The 21,034-nt window shown below is 39.8% G+C and overlaps 1 protein-coding gene across 2 annotated transcripts in view; it reads right to left on the bottom strand.

Moving 5' to 3' along the window:
- Srbd1 (S1 RNA binding domain 1) overlaps positions 1-21,034 on the bottom strand; it is a 163,317-nt gene that overhangs the window by 60,687 nt on the left and 81,596 nt on the right. For both annotated transcript variants that reach the window (XM_040737708.1, XM_040737709.1), the window contains exons 15-16: positions 8,213-8,304; positions 5,348-5,430 (exon numbers count right to left, since the gene is read on the bottom strand). In XM_040737708.1, the coding sequence (XP_040593642.1) occupies positions 5,348-5,430; positions 8,213-8,304 (175 nt within the window). The remainder of the gene's footprint in view (positions 1-5,347; positions 5,431-8,212; positions 8,305-21,034) is intronic.

Genomic DNA, 21,034 nt, shown 5'->3' on the forward strand with positions numbered 1-21,034 from the left:
TTGTAAGAGGTTCTTCAAATAATACTAACACTTTACACCAGGGTACTTCGGTATGTATGCATTGCCTGAAAAAAAATTGAAGCTAATATTTCAGTGTAGGGAGCTTAATTTACCCAGGTGTAAGAAAATTACCCAGGAGATAATTTTTATGTATGTGAGTGTTCCATCTGTATGTATGCCTTTATGCCAGAAGAGGGCATCAGATCCCACTATAGTGAGCTATCAAGTGGCTGCTGGGACTGGAACTCAGGACCTCTGGAAGAGCAGTCTATGTTCTCAACTTGTGAGTCATCTCTCCAGCCCCAGGAGCTAATTTTTAAAACTAAAATTTTTAGTAATAATGAACAAATTCTAATATATGAGTTTGGCTCACACTGTGTCAAGGTCAACTACTTGTTTACATTTAGTTAAATCATAATCGAAGAAAGCTCTGACGACCAGGCTCTTTTAAATGTCTTTTGTAAATCTGTAAGCAGGACAGCCTACTTAGCCAAGGGATGAGACTGCAAAATCATTTTGGCAAGGAATTTACCTAGACAGCTGTCTTAGTTAGGTTTCTACTGCTGTGATAAAGACCAAAAGCAACTTGGGGAGAAGCGTGCTTATTTTTGTTAGAGGTTACAGTATATTATTAGGAGGGACCAAGACAGGAGCCTGGAGCAGAGGCCATGGAGGAGTGCTGCTTCCTGCCCTGCTCCTCATAGCTTACTCAGTCTGCTTTCTTATAGAATCCGGTACCACCTGCCCGCCCAGGGGTGGCATACCTCAGTAAACTGGTCCCTCCCACACCAATTATTAATCAAGAAAACTTGTCTACAGTCCAGTCTAAGCGAGGCATTTTTTTTTCAATTGAAGGTCCTCTTCCCAGATAACCCTAGATTCGTGTTAAGCTTACACAAACCAGTCAGCACTGTGGCTAATGCCTTGGTTTGGGAAGTGTTCTGTTTCACCTCTGTCTTATTATCCGCACTAACACTGGTAACAGTAACAACCTAAACAAGTCACCCAGATAGCTACTCCTTGACTCAAAGGAGTCTCCTTCTATAATGATACATTACTCTAACAGTAACAACCTAAACAAGTCACCCAGATAGCTACTCCTTGACTCAAAGGAGTCTCCTTCTATAATGATACATTACTCGAGAGTTCAAATGTGTTTTAAAATAGCTAAGCAAATGACATCAAAAAGATGAGAAGCCTTACTTACCTTTATAGACCTAAACAGCATTACACCTAGTAAGTGGCCCTGGAGGTTAACTAGAGGTGTCCAGGTGCTTTCTCCATGAAGAGCTGTCTGTTTTGTTTTAATTTACTTGTTTGTTTTTACTCAGAATTGATCCCACAGATGAGGAGAGGAGAACATGCAAATTGCTACCTGTGAGGTCCTACCAAGAAGACAGGCAGCACCATGGCAAGGAGACTTTCCTTTTACAGTGACCCTTCATGATCCTCAGGAGTGAGGAATGGATGGTTTGGACAACCATTTCATTCTGTAACGTCACCAAATGATCTAACAGGCAAAAGTGGGGAGGAAAGAGGGCTGTTGCAACTCCTTGCTACTTGACTGGACAGACGCTTTACCAAACGTAGGTGCTAATGAGTGGGAAAGTGGAAGAGCACAGTCCCAAGAAGGAATAAAGAACCAGTAAATCCAACTTATTTAAGCTTAAGCTCAGGGTATGACAAGGCCAAGTTAAGCCATCATTCCCCACATCCCACACAGTCCAACCCGGACAGCCCTGCGTCATCCCCCTCTCGACCGGGAGTGTTTTCTTGGGAGTAACACCAAGCCACTTTCCAGCAAAGTCTTTAGGGGTCAATCAAGGATATGTTGTCATTCGACCACAGTGGCTGCCTTGCTCTCCAGAAATAATGACAGGCATGTTTTTAAAATCAACTCTCCTCATTTTCTCAGACAAGAATTGGAGCACTGCCGCAAGGATTTCAGCTGTCATTAAACCAAAAGCATCTTAGTTTCCACTGAAATAACACCGTAGTTCTGCTATTTCATCTAACTTTCTGCGAACACCTTTCATTTTCCCAGTTGGCAATGTTTATATGGCTGGTCTCGTGTTTTAAGGCGGGATGAAATTTACATCAAAATCACAGAGTGGTCCCAAGTAAAAGAAAAGTCAGTCCTACTATGATTGTAGTAGAAATACATTGTACAAAGATGTAACATTATGTGGTCCATAGGCTGGGATATAGAAAATTTGAAAATCTCTCATCATATCCAGCCTGCCAGGAATTGTCTTCCACAGAAGTTCACAGCTGCCTTCTGCCTTCTGAAACTCAGTTACCACTGCATTATCAACTCTGTGTAACTTGAAAACATCACATCAAGAATGACTTCTAGTGTTAATAAATCTCCCTTAAAAACCTCATTTGTTGTTGTTGTTGTATTTGAGACAAGGTCCTGCTACAGTACCTAGGGAAGCAATGTACTCTTATAAGTCATCTTAGTATCTGGGATGATAGGCGTTTGCAAGTTTATGTGGCTCAAAAGCCTAAACTTTTAGTGATGCCATGAAACAACAGACAGGCTCTAAATATATTTCACTAAATGTTTCAAATAAAACAACATATAAATGTCTACAAATCAACAAGGAAATAACCCAAACTTTTAAAAGTAAAATATGTAATTATCATACAACATATATGGCAAATAATTTCCCTAATGTATTTGGCTTCACGCTTTTGTGTTAATAAATGACTTGCATGTGTTCTGGGCTATAGCTCCACAAGGCTTTTTCTATTATTATTATACTATTACTGTATAATATACTATTATCATGTTACATTATAATTATTACATAATTATACTATTATTTGTGCTTAATATCTTTCAGAAATTCCCAAGTTCTACTCACTGACAGGATCCCTTCTTACTTTTGCAGCTACTCACAGAAATAAGCATTTCCCTGGCTACAGACTCATGTGCATATACCTTTTTTGCCATCTCATGGGATGTGAGATGTGGATACACTGGGGGTTGTTAAAAAAACACAGTGGGTTCAGTCTAGCATCTTAATCACTTTCATCATTTGTTAAACTATGTGCCATCTCAATTAGTAGGACTACTTCTCTTAGTCTCAGACAAGTAGACCCAATTTGGTAAATCTCTCCTCGGATTATCTCCTAGGCATCTCAAATCAACATGTCCAAGGTGGAACTAATGATCTTCATCTGTAAAGTTTCTATACCAAGGCATAAAACATATATCAGAACAAGTCTTCCAACAAATGCTTACCAGTTTCTCTTGCCCTACTTACCAAGTATTCCCTACAAAACAGATTCCTTTTCAAGTTAACTGTCACCAACGTTGTCTAAGCACCCTTATCTTTCACATGGACTAGTAAAAAGCTACTTTAATTAGTTCTCTTGCTTCTCCTTGACTCCTTTTATTCATTCTCACTAGACCTGACAAGTTAATGTTTAAACACAAATCATCCATTACCTTGATTAAAATCCTGCTGTGACTTCTCAAGTGCTGTTGGAATGAACTGAAAGCCCTTTGAAACTAAAGACTATTTCTGAATTCCAATCTGGAGGTCAGTCTTCCACTAATGACTTAGACATGGTAGGCTTCCTAGGTTCCATAAGTCTGAAACATTTCTCTTTTCTATGACCTTGAGGTGTTCCAAAACTTCAACTGCATGTGTTACAAAATCACTCTTTAGATACCAGGCATTTCTAGCCACCCCTTAATGACTATCATTCCAAATGAACAACCCCAGTTAAACATTTGTGTTAGTCAGACTTTTACCACTGTGAAAAATATCCAGGGAAAACTATTTAAAGAAAGAGAGATTTATTTGGCTCAAGGTTTCCGGAATTCCAGTAGACCACGAAAGGGAAAGAATGGTGGAGCAATGTGACCCACCTTTCATGGTGTCCAGGAACAGGGGAGAGCATGCAAATGCTGCCTGGGCCTCCCTTCTCTACTCCTTTTTCTGTACTCTAGTCTATTAGGTGGTGTCACCCACAGAAAGAACACACCTTTCCCACATTAGCCCTCTCTGGAAGTGTACCCACAGACATATCCTGGTATATAACTAGTCTCAAAGACTCTCTCAACCCCATCAATAATAAACATCACAGGAGTAGTTAACTCTACCACCAGCCAGCATAAAATGCTCATACTCTCAGTTGAATCTCAATGTATGTGATGTGCCAATCCAAACTTTGCCACCATGTGATTCTGGGGCACAGAACATTGTTTGTTATATTGCTTATATTGCTAAATGATGGGGTGGGGCTGAATGATTTCTAGAGTTTCTTCCATTTCTGGTAGTCACAGGTGCCATGACTAATGTTTCATTGCTCAAATCCCGTGAAAATTCCAGTGGGAAATACTATATTTCAGATCTAAGAAGGATTGCCTAATTTCCAGCACTTAAGAAACTGAGGCAGGAGGATTTCCATGACTTTGAGACCATCCGAGACTACCTAACTTCCAGGCCAGCCTAGGCTACAGTAAGGCCCTGTTACCAAAAACCAAAACAAATAACAAGGACTACTTAGGGGGTGTGGTAGGACAAAGTCTTGAATATTGGCCAGGCTGGGCTCAAACTTATAAACTTAAGGACCCTTCTTGTCTCAGCCTCCTGAGTAGTTAAGTTCAAGAGTACATCACACGAACAGTTTAGGAAGGAATTTCAACAAAAAGGAGAATACTTTTGACGAGTCTTCTGGAATCCATATACCATAAGCTCTCTATATATTCTTATGTCACCATGGAGCCAAGTTGCCAAGGTTTATTGCAGCCCTCAATCATTTAGTGCAAAACTACAACCTCAGTATCTATAAAATACAGTATCTACAAAAACCACAATGATGACAGCATTGGAGAAACAAGTAGAAGACTTTAGACTGTTCTGGGTCAAAACCAAAAAACGAATAATGACCAAATAGAAATGAATGCATAACAAGTCACAGTAAATACCAAAGGCTTCTCCTGGGAGACCAGAAACAAGCAAGAGTTCATTCTGATTTAAACAAAGAGCCACATAGTCCAATGGTCCACAATCCCTCCATTTTTAGAACAGTGTTGAAAAGATTTGAAAAACTCTCCAAATCAAGTACCTAGTTGTACCTGATGTTTCTACACCACCATGCCTGGCCTATTTTCAAAATGTTTAAATCTGGCGTTAGCCAATTTTGAAACCCCATCAAGATAAGTCAGAAAGTGTTCTCTCTTTCCCTGACAGTTGAAACTTTTAACTACCTTCCTATCAACTGTAACTTTTGAAAAGCTACTTCCAGTAATGGTTAAGTACAATGCCAGGCTTAGGCATACTCTTTGTATTGATGGATTTCAAAACTTGAATGATCCACACTGCTTTACCTGGTACATTCCAACTCCAATGTGCTTCGGCTCAATTTTCACTAGCTCAGCTAATGGATCTTGAACACGCCTTGCTATGGAAACTGGGGTGGGGGGAAGGGGAGGGGAGGAAAACAGAATCAGAATCAGAAAACAACTGTGACTTAATGTGAAAAGCAGTGCTCAGGTTATAGCAGGTTAGTTCCTCATGATACAAATATTTAATCCTATCCCCCTAGTACACACTTCCAATTTAATTACGTTTCAAAGTTCTCTCTCTTTTTCTTTCTATGCAAAAAGAAATGAATGCAATACTTCAGGCCTAATTGTATCAGCAGGACCACAGACATTATTTATTATTATTTTGAGACAAGGTCTCCTTCTGTGGCCTTGGCTGGAACTTACTATGTGGCATGATAATTCTCCTGCCTTAGCCTTCTAAATGCTGGGATGATAGGCATGAGCCACCACACCTGGCTAAGACTCCCAGGCATTATTAAAACACACATACGAAGGACTACAGATTTGGAAAAATAAACAAAACATTTTGTTCCTTTTCTCACACTAATATCTCTTCATTCTTTAAATAATACATAGGTACAGTGCTTCTTGCTTTAAAGAGTATGGGGATATTTGCTTCAAATAATCTTTCATTGTTATCAATATGACACATCTAAATATTCTTATTAAAAGTAGACTGGTAGTAATAAATGGATGTAAGAATATTACGAGAACGCAACCATGCTATACTGGCTAGTAAAAACACTTGGGTGGTTTACATATGACTATAGGGTAAACTGAGTCTGCTACCTGTTGGCTCTAACCACATCCCTTTCCACACCATCACAATTCATGATCAAGAAACCTGGAAGCATGGAAACCTACTGCAGTAGAAGTTTCGTAACACATACATATAAGAAAGGAATCTAAAAGGAGTCACCAAATAAAAGGGGTTACAACAATGTGCCAAGACATCTTTTGCCACCAATTGTTGACTCATTGGTCAAAGGGGTCCCATGGAAACCTCCAAACATCACAGGCTACTGCCAAGGCTATTGGTTACTCTCCACAACCTCATGGTAAGGCCTTATTGCTGAAAACAACACTTACATATGCCATCTAACACGGAGAAGTCCCGCTGCAGTCTAACTAGAAGCTTGCCCCCTTCTGACTGGTGTTCATGGTACTGGAAGGCACCCTGAATACTACTAGAGGAGAAAGATAATAATATCTCTCAACTACAAACACTGCTACCTAAAACAGTGATGTCACTACAAGACTTGCTGGTGTGACAGTGGCACAAGCATTATAGGAGTAACCAAAATACTTCATGGTTCAATTAAAGCCCACTCCATGAAATGGAGCCCAAACCTGACACTGCTGATGTAACCAAGAACCTGAGACTGTGTAGGTCATGGGCCCTGGGGGAAAACCTAGTAGTATTATTCTGCTAAAAGAATATGGCAATGGAATGACTCCTAATGTTATGCTCATAGATCAGTGTCTTCTTCAACTCTCATCAGAGAAGCCTCTTCTTGCAGTAGATGGGGAGTAAAACAGAGCCCCACAACTGGACAATGTGTAGAGTCCTAAATAGGATGTCTTGTAAGAGCCAGAGGTGATGGATTATTCCAAGGAAAGTGTCTTCCAAACACAACAGTACTGATGTATATACGAATGCACAGAGATTGTGTCAACACTTACAAGACTTGCACAGGTTCAAGCCAGATTGGGCTCTGGCACTGAAAGGACATGGACTCCTACCCCTAACCTAGAAGCTATCTGCAATTGATACCTACTGTCAAAGGAAAATCAGTTTTCTCCAACAAAATCTCACTGGGTATATTAACTGTACTTCAGAGCAGGTCCCCAAACCCAAGAGTAGTTAGCCAAAATAAAACAAACATTATTTTTATAGACTTTTTGTCTCATTTTGCTGTATTTGAACATGTTTTTAATCTTTTGCTTATTTTGAGTTCCATATTTGGAAACAACTTTTGCGTTTTTGTGTTTGTATGTGTGTTTATTTTTTGCTTGTTTTTTTAAAAGACAGAACATGAAGTCAGGTGGGTAGGGTAGAGAGGATTTTGGAGGAACTGGGGGAGGGGAAAACACAATCAAAATATATTGTATGAAAAGAATTCATACAAAAGAAACTTCAAATATTCCTTTATCAAAAGCCTCCATTCCTTTATCTACATCATGATTTGTATCAAAGCAAAATTATTTCCAGGTATAGAGTTAAAAAACCTAAAAAGTCAGTGAAAATAAAGGAAAAAAATAAAACTTAAATTAACTTTTAAGAAAGTAACAAAGCTATTCTCCATTACATAAAAAACTACTCTAAATTTGTATTTATACCCATTAATTTCCCTAGATGTCTCTAAGTCTCTAAGTCCACTTACAAATTTTCACTAATCCATATCATAGACACCAAAGCAACCAAGTACAAATAAAAGAAAGGCACGCTATTTAAAGCAATGCATTACCACGACAGCCTCAATAAGAAAGAACAGTCAATTGCCAAGCTTTCTGCATTAAAACAAAAATCTACACACTGGCACTGAATTTTTTATCTTTATGTTGCCAAGGAAATACTATGATGACCATTTTATAATAATTCTATTTTCCTTATTATTGAACTCTGGAATTTAATTTTAATAAGACTTTTATGTTATATTTTCACTAATTCTAGAGTACTGCCAGGTATTTAAAAACACGTTTTTCAAAATTCCTAGTATTAGTTTAATGTACATGAATGTGCCCAGTCTTATACATGGGGCATTGCTTTTACATTTTCATGGGTATGTAAGATATTTAGTTTGTCACATATGCAAATCCAAACTATCACAATCCTATGCCATGTGGTGAAGCATGGCTGCTCACCTGCACTTCTCAGGTTAGGGTCCAGCCCGGGCATCTCTTTATTAGCTTCAGGACTGACGCTGTAGATGGAGGCCCCTGCTTCACTGACGATACTGAGAAGACAGAAAGGGGGAACATTATATTCCAAATGATCCATGTGGTCAAAGAGAAAAAAATGAATGAAACAAGGGCATTACAAGAAAATACCAAGGCAAGGTGCTCTCTTCAGAGCTCAAGGAAACCTGCATTATCGACTATTCTACCATATAAACTAGCACTGAGATATGTGTGCCTGCTTTTCTTGATAGCAAATACACAGGCTTAGCTCTCCTGTGTTTAGGCGGCCTTCTGACTGACATGTATGAATTCCACCTGAATCAATCACCCTAAGGATCTTGGAAGTATACAGTCATAGGTGTGGCAGTTATGTGCATGGGTGGACATGCAGGAGGGGCACTGTCAGAACGCTACAATTGTCATCACCTGGCTCTAGTTACCACGGACATGAAGAAAGGTCAGATAGGCTACCTCCCCATTTCAGGAGGGCTGGAGCCATCCTTTCAGTAACCCTGAAGCTGTCACTTCAAGCAGGTACTCAAGCAGTCAGTTCATCGTCTTCTTAATCAATGCACCACACAAATCATCCTCTTTCTTTCCTCTGTGGCTCCAAGTACTTTATAAACCACAATGAGAACAGACTCGAAGACACCATTGGTGCAGTGGTTGGCAGTGTGTGGTTCATCAAACATTTTAAATTAGAGCAAAGAAATAGTATGCACTTTTCAGCACCCACAGGACCATCAGCTCTGTCACAAGACCATCCAGGTGTGAGGATTCAAAGTATCAGGTCACTGTTTAATTTTTATTCTTCTTTTAGCAATCTCTCTTATTCTGGGTTCCTCAAACTCAACTTTAACCATTGGAGACAAACTTTGATACAGTTTAACATGTTGCCCTTTGCTAATAATCAAACCCTGAGAAATCAGATGGAAAACTCTTGATTGAAATGTGACAACTGTAAGTCACTAACACTTGAGGTTATTCTGTAGCAGCAGTTCTCAACCTGTGGGTCTCAGGATATCCTGACATCCTGCATATCAGATATTTACATTATGATTCAGAACAGTAGCAAAATTACAGTTATGAAGTAGCAATGAAATAATTTTATGGTTGGGGGTCACCACGACATGAGGCACTGTATTAAGGAATGCAGCATTAGGGAGGTTGAGAACCACTGCTCTAGAGTCTGAAGACAGGAAATAGGAGCGCTGCTGGTGAGAAGCATGGATGCTCTTTGTTCCTCAGTAACACCACAATCAAGACAGCATAAGAGGTAGCAGAGCAAGCGTCCTCTGAAGCACAAACCAAGTCCTCCATGGAAATAAGCTTATTAGCGAGCTAGATCCTAATTATAGGTAGGCAATGTGTTCAAGGTTACAGCTGATGAGCAACTGGGCTGGATTTGTATGCTGACCTGCGCGGTCCCCATATGTGAGCTCTGGGCCACCACAACTGAGTGGTGGCACAACTACTCTCATTAACATGAGAACCTAGTTCTCTGGGTCCCTCTCCTGAGAGCCACTTTCCTAACAGCAGATCCCAAGAATACATACCTCACCCCCATCTTCACCTAATACTCAAAGGGAAACTGAGTTTGTTTTCTTTAGAACCTAAAGCATGTCCAAGATCAAATGAGATTCCTTAATCTGAAACCAAGTTTAAACTAAAAGAAACTTGTGCTTTTTCCCTCCAACATAAGATCTAGATTATTCTCATCTTCTACTATGTAATGATCAAAGGTAAAATGCAACATTAAATAAAATGAGGTGAAGAAAACACAGGCTGGTGAAACCGGTCAGCAGATAAAAGGGCTTGTCACCAAGTTTGATGACCAACCTGAGTTCAATTGCCAGAACTCGAAGGGGGGAAGGGGTGTGTGGAGGGAGGGAGAGGGAGAGGGAGGGAGAGAGAGAGAGAGAGAGACAGAGAGAGAGAGAGAGAGACAGAGACAGAGACAGAGACAGAGCACCTCTGAAAAGAGTTCTCTGGCCTTCACCAGCAAGCCAAGGCACATGTGCCTGCATGTTCTCACAGTCATATGAATAAGATTTAAAATGTAAACCCATGAATTGAAGAATCTTGGTGTGGATCAGCAAGATGAAGCTACTGTCACATATTAGGAAGGATTTCACTTTCAACACAGCAGTTTTCTGGTTGGCTTTTGAATGACAAGGCAGTGAGAAGCAGGTTTAGTTAAAAGTACACGTGGAATGCTTGTGCTTGTGCACACTGTGCACACTCTGGGGTAAGGGGCTGATGAGGTAAGGAGATCCATGGTCTCCAAAGGTTATGAAACCACAGCAGGAGAAGACTACTCAGCAACCAGCTATGGAAAGCACCACTGCAACACAAACCAACACCAGCCCAATAAAGTCCTTTCTAAAACATTTCATATTGACGGGACCCATTATCAAAAGAAAATAATATTTTTTTAAAAAAATCTTTCTACAAATGTACTTTATATCATTTCCAGAAATTTCCAAAGTTGTAATTATTTAAGTGAAGGGAACTTAAATGGTAAACTAAAAATTTAATTAACTGTTGCCTTTAGTAGCTGGGTACCTGAGAATTTGCCAAGTGATTCACTGTCTTTTGGAAGTCATACTTCTTAATAAACTGAGGGGAAACGGTTGCCAAAAAAATAAATAACCACTCAGATAATAAATATTCCTCCAAATTCCATACTGCTACTTCTTTTATTTTAAACAGAGGAATACAAAACAGATGTGACACATTGCACCCAAAGATTTTAGACTAACATTAATACTAAATCAATACAAAATGTGAAGACTTCCTATCCATACTTACTGAATAGTGCAAGGAGAGATGTAGGTACCTGTGGCTCCAACCACGCCCATTTTGGGCACAGTCACAGGTGCCTACAGGCATGTGGAATAAAGGCCTGAGGAGAGGGCGCTCACTCTCTTGCAGGGTTCCGGTTGGGTCTCGAAAGGCTGCGGAGACTAACCTGGGTTTTCGGGTTCTCACATAAGTAATTTCCCACAATAAATAACCAAAAACACCCTTATTCCACGTACTGTTATATTTCCTCTACAGAATAATATGGGCCCAATAAACAGTCAAGTACTAGCTATGTATCAGAAAGCTACATAATCTAGATGAACAGAGAAACCTTAACAGATTACTCCAATATAAAACATAGATGGGCCTAAGATGTGGATGTGTCTAAAATCAAAACAAATCAGAGTGGTGATAATTTTCCCAAGAGAACTTGCTGAGGATAAGAACTGTAATGCCCTCTCCCACCTTCCCATTCCTGTTCCAAGTTCAAGGGTAGACACTCAGCAAAATGCACACCAGATTTATCAGGCATTTACTGTTTAATGAAAGTCTCCCACTCAGCTACAGAGAATTATCCCAGTGGTCTGTAAAATTCAGAAATATGAAGAAAACATCAAACTTTGTAAAAGCATCATGTGTAAGTCTGATTAGTATATATGTTTGACCATAAAGCCAACAGGAATAACCTAAACTTATTATTTGGGGGAATTTTATGTGAGAAAGTTGCAAATGAACCAAGGCTTTAAGAATCTTACAGTATTATGAAGGTCCTTCAAAGTATACAGCTAAGACAAACACCTAAACAGAGACATTTGACATCTTGAGTTTGTAATATACGAAGGCATATTTTAGAAGCCGATAGGAGCTCCATTTTCCCAGATCTGCACACTAGTGTGCTGACTCACTAGAATTAAATAGGTAATTTTAGGAACATTTTACCTAAACACTATTTTGGGGTCTTCTGTGTTTTTTTATACTATAAAAAAAATAATAAGCCACACCTTCATAACCTAAAAAGTCAGACATCTACAATACAGAAACAATTATGTTCAATTCATTAAAAAATTTCCCCCAAAACTCTCTAGGTAAAAATGCTGTATTTTTTTAAATTTCTCAAGTAAAATTCAGTGATATTGTTTATGTAAAATAGGCCACAAATCCACAGCTGATTCTTTTCCTAAAGAGCTGCTTCAGCTTCAGATCTGCAATCTCTCAGCTCTAATGTGACAGACCACATGGACAGTCTTGTGAGTATGCGTCTCAGGGTCTCAGATCCTAAGAGAATGTGGCACCTTTTGCTTTCTTCTTTACAGAACTGAGATGAAAAGAGTCAGACCGTCTTCATGAGAAAAGGTTGGTCTCTTGGCTTTTCCTGACGTTAATAACAGTGTCCACATTCATTTGACAGGTACATGAAGTTTTAGCAGGAGTCTCTTCCCTTCTCCCCATTTTCCAAACAGAAAAACAGCTTTGCTGGTTCCTCTGATCTTAAAATAAGTTACTTGCTTCCTTATGCTAGTGGAAGAATTTAATTCAAAAGTAATTTAGTTAAATAAAAATGTAATTACTGAGATTTTAAAAAGTCAGTGAGGGCATGATTCCTCCACTAATACAGAGTGGTGTGTTTCTAACCATTCCTAAGACTGTGATCTAACATTTCAAGCCTAAAAGCAGTTCTCCCAAGACTGGAAACATTCATAGGGAAACGAATGAGTCCACGAATCTAAGTCCTAGGAAGCACTGAGTCTCTGATTCTGTGTCTCCTCTTGGGATCTTTTCCTGCTGTTTGTCTGCCTGGTTCAACTCCACTGTGCTAGTTTTTATTTTATCTTATTTCTATCCTATTTTATTTATTTTATTAATATCACTAAAAAATGCTAACAACATAGTGAGTGATTCCTTGCTCTGGCCATGAGGTAGTCTATCATGAAGTATGAATAAATAGTGGTTTTTATTTTAAAAACAGGTAATAAACCCAAAACTCAAGCTCCACTAACAGAAGGGGCTCTAGGACTGAATGCTCCTTTAAATCCCTTTACTTAGTGGGGCTTACCTCTTCAGAGAGTTCTCAGTTGCTACTAGGTCACTGTTAACACCAGGTTATCTTAGCTAGGCATGGCAGCACACACCTGTAACTTCCGCACAGGGAGGCTGATGCAGGAGGCTCACAAGCCAGTTAAGGCTATGTAGGGAGAGACTGTCTCAAAAACCAAAGGACAAAGCAAATAACAATAAAAACCAGGGATAACCTGTTATGATGAGGAAAATGATGGAGAAAAACACAAACACTGGTAAGGACATTTAACTATAAAGCTTAATGATAAAATAAAAACTTGAGCAAAAGTTACAACAACAATCCTTTCTTCTTGATTTAGCAATCATATTTTTAAAATTCATATGAAATAAATTAAGAATCACAAAAAATTAAATGGCACTGTTCACAGTCCAGAGGTAACCAAAAATAAATGAAAAATCAAAATGCCTATCATTTAAAGGGTTCAATGAATGGAAAATTATGCTGTCAATCAAAATTATTATCTAAAAAATTTTGACTTCATGTAAAATATTCATGATAAATTATTAAATGAAAAACTAACAATAAAACTATTTGGTCATTAAAAAGATGAGCTTTAAAGTATATGTATAAACAAAAAGAAAAAAGTTTCATGTACTAAACAGAAATTATTTCTTTTGTTTCTACAATAGCCAAGTAATAATTATCTGTAATTTTTAAAAAGCTTAAAATATAATTGCTAACTGATAAGGAAATCTGCGACTAAACAATGGCTAATATTTTGAAATTTAGCAAATTTAAAATATTCTATTTCAACTTAAATGTGGATAGATATATTGTGTTGGTAATGACCTCTGAGCACTACCTTTAGATTATTGTAAACATGGTATTTTAATGCTTACATACAAGAAAGGTAAAACTCAAGTTGTCAGTTTTACAAGCAGGCCACATGAGAAGCAAATACACGAAGGAAACTTTCACATGAAGGACAAGTTATGGAGCACTAAGTTTCCATCACAACTTATCCTTCATGATCGCCGAGGCTCCACTTGTCTCACTGATTGCAACATCAAACATGGGAATCCATACAGAAGCACCCCAGGAACGACATGGATGAAGAAAGCACTGCCAGTAGAAAGAGAAAGAAAATACACCTAGCCTCCACATTTCAACAGCACAGTGAGGTTGCTTTGCCTTTAGGTGTGTAACACGAGCACCATCTGGTGGTAGGCAAGCCAGGAACAATTCTTCAATTACCAACAGGGAAAAGTGTTTGAAACAATGGTATGGTTACCATGCGGAAGATCCATAGTAAGCCTGGGTGGATTCAGAGTCTACCACCCATGAGACCGCCACACACTCCCAGGTGGATAGCTATCAATTGTCTACAGAGCAATTTCAACAGAACTGAGTTCCCCTGGCTAATTTCCCTGCAGTGTCTCACAGCACAGTGAATGAAAAGAAGTCCAGGAAGGGCAGGTAGTTGAATTTGGAGTTTGAGGTTTCCTCACAGCACTAGCAATCAATCTTCTCATACTATTCACAAACAAAACATCAAGAAAAGGTAAATTAAAAGGCTGGGCACTGTGCTTAAGTACAGTCTTTCCTATCACAACAACAATGGGAATTTGTCTGCTAATAAGCATGATGAAATCACATTGCTATAGTCATTCTCAGTGAAGTTTATTTCAAAATGTTTTTTACTGTGTATCTAAATTTTTAAAAAATCAGAATCTTAGACAAACAGAAAATACTCTACCACTCCAATAAGAGCTCAATCCCGAGCAGTTAAAGCTCTGGCTAAAACAGTATAAGCAAGCCCTAAACGACTGGGAGACACAGCCAGAGAGCAAGTGGAGACTCACGCAATCTCAGCATTAGGGAGGCTGAGGAGGGCAATCAAGAGCGAGGATGAGGCAGCCTGGACTACTGCAGGGACCATAACTGAAAAATAAAACACAGGAAGCGGGGGGGTGGGTGGGGGGTGGGAGGGGGAGGGGGCACTTTAAAAGAGATATACAGAGACAGAAAAGATAGAGTTTGCAGTAATAACCCTGATCTCACACTTGCAGTTAACAAGGTTTTAGAGGTAACAATGGTTTGCATCACACTCTTCAATATTTTTTCCCAACTATTCACAACCCTGATCCCACAGACAAGAGACCTCATTTACTATTTCTGTGCCCTGGTTCCCCCATGACCTTTGCTCCCCCCCGCACCGCCCCTTTTGGAGCTCTTTTACCCCACCCAACACTTCTATTTCCCCACAAAAGGAACCTAAGCCTCTGTTCAGAGAGGTCACATGTCAAATGGCAACTTCCCCAACACCCAAGATAAGCAAGACTAAGTACTAATTCAGCCTACCGCCCTCCAAGAGTATCTCCAGGCCCTTGTGGAGCAGCCTCTACCAGCAGAATTCCTCCCCAGCCAAAGCTGCAAAGAATCCCCAAAGCACATGCCATGTAGAAGCTCTACCCCAGATCAAACCTCTTTGTAAGTGGGGACTTTGGAACAGCCTACGGAGTGAAGGAGAATGACAGCTCAGTGCAGACAGCTGCTCCTCTTCTTCCTTATCAATAGCCAGATCTTCACTATTCTAGGGTCACTGAGCACATCTAGCTCTGCTGCATTATTCTGTGTAAATATTTAGGAGAAATAACTCTTTTCAAGGATCTAAACTTCCACTGTTGTTATGGCAAATGAACCTGTTTATGCTATGTTCGTTAACTAACGCGAGCCTAAAAGAGCACAGGAATTTACTAGCATGTGGTACACAAACATTACAACCATAAAGCTTCTTGGGAGAACATATCAAGAACATGAAAGAAGTTTATTTTTACTCACATTGCCCTGTAATTTCCTTTAACTCTACTAGAACAGTCCTTAATTTAAACCTTTCTTGCAGTTACACAAACAGGGTACAATGAATGCACAAAAACAGCACTCTGCCTACATCTCCAATGACCTTCTCTTGATTCTAGAGTAGCAATTCTCAAACTTCAGCCTGCATCAGAATCAGCTGGACGGCCTGCTTAAACACAAATGGCTAGCCCCACCATCACAGGTTCTGCTCTATGGAAATGAGACTGCACTGCTAACAAGTTCCTTGGCAATACTGGTGCTACTGGTCCTAGGAACATGGTTTTGGCTTTATTAAGCACACTAGTTTTCTAATGCTCTGATAAAACACCACAACTTGCTTATATAAGGAAAAGCTTACTTATGATTTCAGAGGGTAAGGGTTCATTCACTGTGGCCAAATGAAGGCACAGTGGCAGGAGCAGGAAGTTGAGGACGTGCATCCTAAACTGCAGCAGAAAGCACAGTGCCCTGGGAATGAGGCACAGGCTTGAAGTCTCAAAGCCCACCTTTAGCAATATACTTCCTTCAGCAAGATCATGCCTCCTAAGTCCCCCAACACAGTGCCACCAATTGAGGGCCACGTACTCAAATGCCAGTGAGGAAGGGGGACATTTATCAATTAAACCATCACACTGAAGTATAACTTCCACTTCAAAAGACTCACCTGTCAGAATGCTTCTATCTCAAACAGATGCTCTGCAATTATGTGTGAGTTCACTTCTTAATTGGTAGCCCTAGGTTCCCATCAATATACCCTCTCCACATGCTTCCTTTTTGCACACTTCAGATTAAAGGAAGCATACAGTGCTTGGTCTTCTGTGACTACCTTGTTCTAGTGCCTCCCCCCTATTGCTGAGTAATATCCCATTGTTGCAAGTGTACATTTTTAATCCATGCTGAGGTAGACTGCTCCTGCTTTTTTGGTTATGTGAATACTGCCACCGCAGACACTTTCATATCTTTGAGTAAGTAAGCCATACCTCTCAGTCACCTTGAGTGTATTTCTCAATAGTAGAAATGTTGGGCTATAAGCTTCAGTCACCATCTGGGTACAATGCAGGGGAACTCCAGTCTGTTCATACCCTTGGTAATTCTTGGGGTTTTGTTTTGTTTTTAATCAAAACTACTCTGTTGGCTAGAAAATAGTATTATTAACCTTTTCTTTCTTCTTCAGTAAAACAATGAAATCTTTTATCACAGCTTAGTGGTGCAAATCTGTAATTCCAACTACTTCTGAGGCCGAAGCAGGGGGATCACAAGTTAAAGGCGAGGTTACACAGTGTGTCAAGGCAAGCCTGGACAGCTTAGTGAGACTTTGTGTCCCAAAATAAAGAGCGAAAAGGAGCTGGGGTGCAGCTTAGTGAGAAGAGCACTGGCCTATGAGTTAGGGAGCAGTTTAGTGGCAGAGCACTCACCTATGAGCACAAGGCCTTAGGTTCATCCCCAGGACTGTTGGGGAAATCTGTTGTTCATTTTGAATTGGCTTGGCTCCTTTTTCAATTTCTAATGTTCTCTGTTCTTAATACAAATCCTTTAACAGACATATGCTTTTCAATTATTTAAACCCATTATTAGTTTGCCATTTTATTCTCTTCACAGTGGTGAACTACAAAAGTTTTTAAGTTTGATGAAGTCTTGAACACTACACTTTGAGAAACATTGTTCTCAAGCTTCAAAAATGCAAAAGAAACCCCAAGTCCTTGGAAAATGTGAAAGCTTGTGCTCTTCTGTAGACTCAGAGCATCCATACACAATGTAACATGTTTGATGGGGGAAGTCTCTCTGTATATATGTTTGCCTGATTGGTTGATAAATAAAGCACTGTTGGCCAATAGGAAAGCAAGATAGGTAGGACTGGGAGAGGTGGAGGAGTCTGAGAAAAGGAGGCATAGTCACCATGTAGGACACGAGAAGTAAGAGGTTCAGACCCTTTCTCTGGTAAGAGAAGACTGTGTGAAAATACTCAGATTAGCCCTTATGGGTTAATAATTAACTCAGAGCTATCCAATGAGAAACCATAGCAAACAGCCAACAGCTTCATAATTAATTTAGTGTCTCCTGTGCTATTTTGGGGGTGAGACAGTGGCGGGACCCAGGCGGGAATCCCGCAACACATGTTATTTACAGCAACTTTCCTAGTTTGTCTTAGCAAAGCCTAGTCACCAAGGTTGCTTTTCTGTTGCTGTGATAAGCACCATAAGCAAAAGCAACTTGGGGAGGAAGGGGTTAATTTTAGCTTACAGAACATAGCCTATCATTAAGGGAAGCTGAGGGAGGACCCTGGAGGTAAGAGCATGAATAACTAAGGAGGAACACTGCTTATATGCTTACTGCCCAGGTTTGGTCAGCTATCTTCCTTCCACAGCCCAAGCCTACCTGCCTAGGGATGAACTGCCCACAATGCAATGACTCATCATTGCACACATCAATTAGCAACTGAGAAAATGTGCACACAGACCAATGGGATGGAGACAATTCTTCAGCTGAATCCCTTCTTCTTGGTTGTGTCAAGTTTACAACTGAAGCTAACAATGATATTATTTCAAGCTATCATCCTAAGCAGACCTTTGTAGGAAGAAGAAAGGATCAAACCTGCTATTGGTTTTAACTTACTACATAATAAAACCCCCTTCCGGTAGTATTTTAAACTCTGGAGACAATGCTGACAATGAAAAATACGAACTTCTAACTAAGCCAATTACTGGTCAGTCCTATGGCTGACACTATGCTTAGTTAAGATTACTAGGAAGAAAGACAACACACAACAAAGATTACAAGTAACCCATTATCTAAAGGGCACAACTGGTTGATCTTAGGGTGGCTGCATGTGTTGTTGTTTAAGTGCATTGCTCTTCTTCACTTACAGACCTTTAAAAAAAATTTTACATGCCTTTATCAGACCTTAAATTAAGAGTAACCAAGAACAAACAGAATTCACACTTGTCTATAGTGCTAACCTGCAAATACATAAAATGTTCCAAGATGCATTTGATTCAGGTAGGAACCATATTATGACAGTTTTACCCCCAAGGTGAAACCCAAAATAGGATGTTTATTCTTTGATTTATTTATAACCAAAAATGTAAATCCTAGGATGAAGAGACTATAAATGCTGTACTATTACTGAAGATACATATTCTGGATTTTTTTTTTTTTTGGTTTTTCAAGACAATAACTCTGAGGAACAAAAACAAAATTAGTATCACTTTCCTGCCTTAACTTACCAAACAACTATATGGCCCTAAAATGCTAAATGATGGAAGGAGAACAAGAGAGGAGGGAGGACAAGGACCTGGAACTGGAGCTCTTATTCCTGGGACCGCAGATATAAAGGCCACCAGGTACACATGTGATGGTAATCCCACCATAGACTAACCCGGCTTCTAAAGCTGCAGTTTCACAATTAGGTTCTTGATAAGCACAAGGAGTGAGAAAGAAACCCTGTCTGAACTCTTTCCATTTATCTAATGAAATCTAGAAATGATTATTAAAGCATCTCCTTATCCAAATAGCATTTTACTGTCATACCAAAACAGTCTGAGGGAGACTAGGAACACATAAACACACCGAAATCTTGGACACAGATTTTGTGAAAGCGCTCCCAAAAATAAGGGAACTGCACCACTCAGCAATTCATCCACAGACAAATGCCCTCAGCCTCCTTCAGGGATGGAAGGATCATCAGTTATATCTGTCTTCATCTTATCTGAAAACCCTGACATTTCCCAGCAGGTACAGAGAACAAATGGCAGGTGTCAGAAGGCCTTAGCGTCGCATGTGCAGCTGGAAGGAAGAAGCAGCAGCAGCAGCAGGAACTCACGGCGGGTGGCAGAGCCACGGAAGCTGCCTAGAGAGCAGCCTGTAAAAGCAAACCTCAGACACACTTAGATCAGTCCAGTGCCCGATGTCAGTCTCAGAACCAGGTGCTGTGTTGGCCATGGCGTACCTGCCTGGATAAACAGTCAGCTCAAGGCTCTTACAGACTGCAAAGGCATATCCATGCTCTGTCTGCGTAACAATCTGGCCTTTCTTAGGCAGAGAAAATTGTTGGAGAACTCTTTGTTTAGTCTACAAATGGGTATTACTTTCTCAAGGTCATCTGTTATTCTAAGGTAAATAATACAAATCTTTTATCCTTACATAATGTAGTTTGTGTCACTTGACAACAGGGACATGTGACAAGTACGTCAGTGAGCAACTGGCATTTCCTGACGATCACAGATCATACCTGCACCAACTGTAATGGCTTCAGCCTCACTGGACAATGTGACCTACGGCACCACTGCTGCATCCTTGACCAAAAGGACTTACTAAGCACATGACTACATATAGCTTTCTAAGAGTACAAGACCCATTCACTAAACTAACATATGTTCATATTCATGGCCATAGATCAAGTGTGCATCATAAACAACCCTAGTTTTGAACAGAATACCAACAAAAAGGAATAAAATGAATATCATCTGAAATCAAGTGGTAAAACCAAGATTTAGAAAGGAAAAAGAAATCCAGTCTCTGGATTAGCACTGTTCCACTCAAGTTCACCCTCCTAGCCATCACTCTCCACAATCTTCCCAAAACAAAATGGCAAGATGCTCTACTGCGTTCCCTCTCTGAGCAGGACCTCAGGAACTGTAAGGGTGTTGGAAGCTTAAAAAGCTGAAGATATTGGGAATAAACAGTGTTTGCTCAGGGAGGCGTGTTCACCATCAACTCATTAGGTCAAACACATCAAAAGTAAACTAATGCAAATTCCCTCAGCTCATCAGTATATGGTTAACGATACAACCCATCCATGGAAAAAGCAAATTCAGTATAATTTAGGATTTTGGACCCAACTAGAATCAACAAAGACCAGATTTCAAACCCACCTGATACATACCAACACCTTACAAGACAAAGCATAAATGAGGTCTCCATGGACTGAGGGTAGCAATGCTTTAACATGAAAGGACCTAAGCATCAGGAGTCAGGTGGCCTTCTAATGCCCTTGACACAGCTTTTCCCCCATGAATGTATCACTGATCTTCACGCATTTGCCACACATTTGTACCTGTTTTTCCATAGACACACCTCAGTAAGGCTTCCATGATTTTGTCTTGCTG

This window comes from Mesocricetus auratus, unplaced genomic scaffold (genome assembly GCF_017639785.1).
Source record: "Mesocricetus auratus isolate SY011 unplaced genomic scaffold, BCM_Maur_2.0 Super-Scaffold_100676, whole genome shotgun sequence".
NCBI lineage: Eukaryota > Metazoa > Chordata > Mammalia > Rodentia > Cricetidae > Mesocricetus > Mesocricetus auratus.